The sequence below is a fragment of the Lolium perenne genome, chromosome 5 (assembly GCF_019359855.2).
Source record: "Lolium perenne isolate Kyuss_39 chromosome 5, Kyuss_2.0, whole genome shotgun sequence".
Lineage (NCBI taxonomy): Eukaryota > Viridiplantae > Streptophyta > Magnoliopsida > Poales > Poaceae > Lolium > Lolium perenne.
In genome coordinates this window covers 196,703,896-196,709,486 of record NC_067248.2, presented here as the reverse complement: position 1 = coordinate 196,709,486, position 5,591 = coordinate 196,703,896, and the positions used below count along the sequence as shown (strand labels likewise).

Genomic DNA, 5,591 nt, shown 5'->3' with positions numbered 1-5,591 from the left:
ATCTCGAACGATGACGATGAGTCCGAAAGATCGGAGTCGGACGCCGACGATCCCGACGAAAACGGAACCTCGAGACGATGTGATCCCTCTTTTCCGACGCGGAAGTGGAACCTTCCGAGCGTCATCTCCATAGGCTCCTCCAGATACGCATATGCATCCAAACGGGAGGGCGGGTGAGGAACAAAATCAACTAGACCAGTTTCGATATGTTTACCTCTGTCCATCACGTTGCTTGCCACCGAGGATGTCGACGATGTTGAGCGTGCCATCGAGATCAGCTCCTTGTCGCCTCTAATCCCCACAGACGGCGCCAATTGACAAGGTATTGAATTGTCAATGCCTACAGATTGTAGACTAGGGTTTTCGTAGGAAGTAGAGGGCAAGTAGATCTCGAGGGTTCAGCTGGAAAAGTACTCGACTGCTAGAAAACTAGGGTTGTGTTGACAATGAAAATCGATCCTCTCTTTCTCCCTCGACTCCCCCTTATATAGGAGGCGGAGGCGAGGGTTTCGTGATGTACAAGTGACAAAGTCCGGGAGACTCTTTGAGTTCGTCCCGTAATAGTTACAAGTCATTATTTCTAGTACAACTCTATCTTTCCAAACTATCTCTTAACTGGGCTTACGGGCTTCATAAACTTCGAGTCGTGGGCCTTCAGTGAACCCCGGGTACCATCTTCGGCAGGCCCATTGGGGATGCCTATGTCAAGTGCGTCGCGCTCGCTCTCAATGATCATGTTATGGATGATCACACAGGCGTTTATCACCTCCCACATCTTTGTCTCAGACCAGGTGGGAGCAGGGTACCTGACAATGGCGAAACGTTGTTGAAGCACCCCAAAAGCACGCTCAACATCCTTGCGTGCTGCTTCCGGGCATGTTGCAAAATAGGCTTCCATCTCGTTTGATGGAGAGGGAATTGTCTTCACAAATGTAGCATACGTCGAGTAGATACCATCAGCTAGATAGTACCCCTTGTTGTATGCGTGGCAGTTTACCTCAAAGTTCACGGCAGGAGCTTGTCCCTCAGCTAGCCTGGCAAACACCGGAGAGCGCTGCAGCACATTGATATCATTGTGTGTTCCTGCCATGCCAAAAAATGCATGCCAAATCCAAAGCTCCTGGTCTGCCACCGCCTCAAGAATGACACTGCACTCACAAGTATGCCACTTGTAGATCCCCTGCCAAACAAAAGGGCAATTCTTCCAGCCCCAATACATACAGTCAATGCTTCCGAGCATGCCAGGAAACCCTCTTGTTGCATTCTTCTGCAGGATCCGAGCTGTATCATCTGCTCTTGGTGCTCTCAAATAGTCTTTACCAAACACCGCTATGACGGCTCGGCAGAACCTGTAGAGAGTCTCTGTGCAAGTCGACTCTGCCATCCGTAGGTAGTCATTGGTTGTATCTGGAGGATGTCCGTATGCAAGACAACGCATTGTAGCAGTGCACTTCTGAATTGAGGTGAAGCCCCACAAACCTGTGCAATCTTTCTTGGCCATGAAGTACGTGTCGTACTCCCTGACGCCGTGGACAATCTTCAAGAACAGGTCCTTGTTCATCCTAAACCGGCGCCGAAATTCCTTCGGCGAATGAGTCGCGTCGTCGTTGAAGTAGTCGGCGTCAAGCAGCATTGCGCCGGCTTCACGATGCCGGTTGATGTTCCTCCTCTTGCCTGGCTTTGAGCCGCCGCGCCGAGGCACGATGAAGAAAGGCTGGCGAACGCGCAGCATGTTCGTCAGAATCAGCTGTTGCTGTTGCCGCTGAACAGTCTGAGCGTTCTGCTCCTCCGTGAACAGCTGCACCATCATCTCGTCATCGCTGTCCATCACGGCAATCGGACGAACACCTTGCGGGCGGGGCGATACTATCGCGGTGGCGGCGAGCTCTGTTCCGGGCAAAACAGCGGCCGCCGGTCGAGGGGGTGGCGGCCGTGTCGATGGACGGCGGTTCCTAGACAGTAGGCGGTGTCTATTGCAAGCAGGGTGGGCACGGCGGCGACAATGGCGATCTAGAGGGGTGGGAGTCGGCTCGGGCGTGTGTAGGAGGTGGGAAAACGGTGTGTCTGGCTGCCAAGCGAAGCCCACACTCGTTTTCAGACGTGCCGCGAGCTACCGGCGTGCCCGATTCGCGCCCTTGGCGAAGGGTCCGGCACGAAGTTGCCAGCGATTCTATTGGGCTCCAAAATTGACCGGCGTCGTTTGAGGCGCACCGGTACGAGCCATTTTCGCTGCCGGCCCCCAAAATGCTATCGGGGCCGCCGGTGAAGATGCTCTAGGAGCAGTGGAGCGCTACAGGATGATCACGCGTCAAGGCTCCTGATCTTCCGACCAATCGCTGGCTCTGCTTGCCCAGAAGGTCCGCCGAGAAGCAGATTTCAAGGAGCAAGCCAGCGACCATAGTCAGGGGGTGTTTGGTGTGGCTTTTTTTGGCTTTTGGCTTTAGTAAAAGCCACCAAAAGCACCTAAATAGGTGCTTTTTTTGGCTTTTGGATTTTGGAAGCTAAAAGAATATGATCTTTGTTTTTGGCTTCCAAAATCCAAAAGCCAAAAAAAACACCTATTTAGATGCTTTTGGTGGCTTTTGCCAAAGCCAAAAGCCAAAAAAAGCCACACCAAACACCCCCAGCCCATCGATCGTGTCTTCATTTCCCACCGCGGGCCGTACCGTAGCACTTGCAGATAGATTTTGACTTGAGAACTGCAGTGCGACAGTGCCGCGACGCGATCGAGGGTCCAGGCCGACCTACCTCACCGCGCGCGCAAGCGGAACCGTACGGCCGCACCGACGGCGAGCCCCGGCGAGTTAAGCTGGAATTATTGCCTCGACGCGCCCGAATTAAACGGCAGCGCGATGGCGCAACCTACAGCAGGTCGATCTCCGCCGGCTGAACGCCCACCGGCCCGCGCGCCCGTTTTACCGCGCGCCGGGACGGAGGAGCTTTATGAGTGACGACCCGTTCCACGACGATGTCGATCCCTTGCGTGCCATGTTCCTGCCGTGGGGAGCAACGCCGTGTGGCCGAACGACGCAGGGTCGCCGGCACGAGCTAGCGATCGAGGGGCGGCGCAGCAACACGCGCGTGATAGAGAGAGTAAATGCGGCGTCGGTGGCCGAGCGGGACGCCATTATTCGGCCGGGACCGAGCGCCGTGGGAGCGACCTGAAGTTGTCTGGCACAGCGACGCCACCGCTCGCCACCTTCGTTGCTCTGGTCCACGCGAGACGACGACCAGGCGACGGTGGCCGCGCGCCCGGTCGGGGCGCGGATCGGCTCCTTCGGCCGGTCATCGTCAAACCTGCTTAATTACCCGCGAAATCTGCGTGAATTTTCTTCGTATGGTTACAAATCAAACGATCTGTACAGAAAAAAGATAAAAAATTCCATAATTCTGCGAACAGTTGCGAGGTTAAGATGGCATCAAACAGCCGAAATACACATCGGAACATGGGTTCAAGGGAACCTGATAAAGGGCCAACCCAAGAATCAACATTTTTGTATCTCCACAAAAAATTGAACAAAATTTTTCATGGTAGAGGATACACGTATGCATGTGCGTGTCATTTTTCATATACCTAAATTCAAAAGTACGTAGCTTAGGCAAAAAATTACAAATTTCAAATGAACGGTCTAAAGGAAACTCGTTCCTCCCGAATTTTTTATAACTTAGTGATGGGATAACTACGTAACTTAGTGCCGGACAAAGTTTAATCGGGTTCAGGAGTACCCATGTTCCAAAAAATCGCTTTCAACAGACAGTGGTACAGTTGCCACTATTCACATAGTAGCATTTATCTTTTTTGTTTCTTTTTATGTATTTTAAATTTGAACCTGAAAATTCTAGACGATGTAAAGACACATCTCGTGAATAACTACAAATTAACCATTTATTTTAATTTGTGGTAACACTTACTAATTTAAACTTTGTGAAGTGGTATCACAGTATCATGTACGAAATGGTTTCACTAGATATATTCCCGGAAGGGGGAGAAAAAGAGACGCGCCCACCTGTGTTAACCCGCACACCGGCGATTCAGACTTCGCAGCGACAGAGTAGGATTGCAGGAACAAAACGCTCCATGCTGCATGATCAACTAGGCCAAGTCTAGAAGCTATATTAGGTACTACTATCTTAATTGGTTATGAACAATTTATTTTTCGGGGACAAGAATTTTGTGCACGTGGGAGTCAGTGCTCCCTTCACTTTTGAATTTTTGGAAATTTCAGATTCTCATATTTCTCTACTTTCAAAAATTATGACATTAAATATGTAGATAGATGTGTATACGAGGATTGGAATCAAAAAAATCTCGTCAAAAAATACATTATATTATTTTTGGAGATGCAAATACAAAGTATTTTAATAAGACTTTTTTGACTACACTCCTCGTGTCTAAATCTATCTACATATTTAATGCCAAAATTTTTGAAAACATAAAAGAGCAAGGTTTTAAAAAATTTCAAAAATCCAAAAGTCCAAGGAGCACTTGTGCTCATGTGCACATGGTACTTTCCGATTTTTCGGTACCAAGAGAGCAACGAAACCATAGTTTTTGGTTACCCACAATTTGTGTTTTTAGAAAATATACTCAGCGTTTGGTTACATACACATGGAAGTGCATTAGTTCACTAAGAGCATCCCCCAATTCGTTGGGGCTCCCCACGCCCTAATCCGGTGAAAGTTTCATCTGGATTGGATGAAAATTTAGCCCGGGGAGCACATTTTTCCCAGCGGCGAGCCCAGGACGGATGTAAAGTTTTTGACAAAATACGACGAATTCGAACAGAAGTAGGCGAAACTCATGCAAACATAAACGGAATTTAGTGATATTTAACTTATATAGGCGAGTTCGTACATATATAGGCCGAATTCGTACATATATTTGAATTCAGCGACAGGAAAACATTAACTTAAACTAAAAGCGGCCTCCTACATGCCGAAATAGCGGTAGAAGGTCGTGTAGTCCGCGCCGCCGTCGTCGTCGCTCGAGCTGGCGGCGTCCTTGGACGGCGCCGCCTCGTACCAGCGGCTGGAACCCTGGCCAGGGTCGCTGGCGCGTGGCGGCGTCGGCCGGTAAAGGTCGTTGTCGCTGCTCTCCTCGAGCTTGATCAGCTCGACGGGCTTGGGCGCGACGTTCGTTGGCGCGGACGGTGCGGCAGCGCGGACGGCGCGTTGCCGCGCGGCAGCCAGGTCCAGCAGCCGTCGCTGCTGCTCCGCCTCCTCGCGCTCCCAGTCCCGCCTGGACCACTCCAGTGCGGCGTCCTCGGGGAGGCTGTTGTCGGCAGGCACCAGGTCCGTGAGCGACCTAGCGATCGCCTCCGCCACGGCTGCTTCCTCCGCGCGCTTCGCCTCCTCCTCGGCGAGCTTGTTTGCGGCGTTGTTGATGGCGGCCGCGGCGGCCTCCTTCTTCGACGACTTCGTCTTCTGCCCGCGCTGCGGAGAGGAAGGCTGGTCGCGGATGACGAGGGCGCCGCTGCTGCGCCCTCTGGTCGGCGGTGCGACGCCGGTTCCTTCTTGACGGTCGAAGGAGACGCCCACTCCTTCTTGACGGTGGTCGGCGTCGACCCGCCGGACCTGGACGCCGACCGCGA

General features: G+C 51.8%; 1 protein-coding gene across 1 annotated transcript; it reads right to left on the bottom strand.

The window, feature by feature from the left end:
• Positions 1-762: 762 nt before the first annotated feature.
• On the bottom strand, positions 763-1,561 carry LOC139831714 (uncharacterized). The gene is made up of 2 exons (XM_071821034.1): positions 1,222-1,561; positions 763-806 (listed from the first exon to the last, which is right to left on the bottom strand). The coding sequence occupies exons 1-2, from the start codon at positions 1,559-1,561 to the stop codon at positions 763-765; spliced, it is 384 nt and encodes a 127-aa protein (XP_071677135.1).
• Positions 1,562-5,591: the final 4,030 nt, after the last annotated feature.

Coding starts and splice junctions, on each gene's coding strand:
- LOC139831714 (XM_071821034.1), bottom strand. CDS start 1,561: ATGAACAAGGACCTGTTCTTGAAGATTGTCCACGGCGTCAGGGAGTAC. Junction 807..1,221: donor CATGCTCGGAAGCATTGACT/GTATGTATTGGG, acceptor CGCCATTGTCAG/GTACCCTGCTCCCACCTGGT.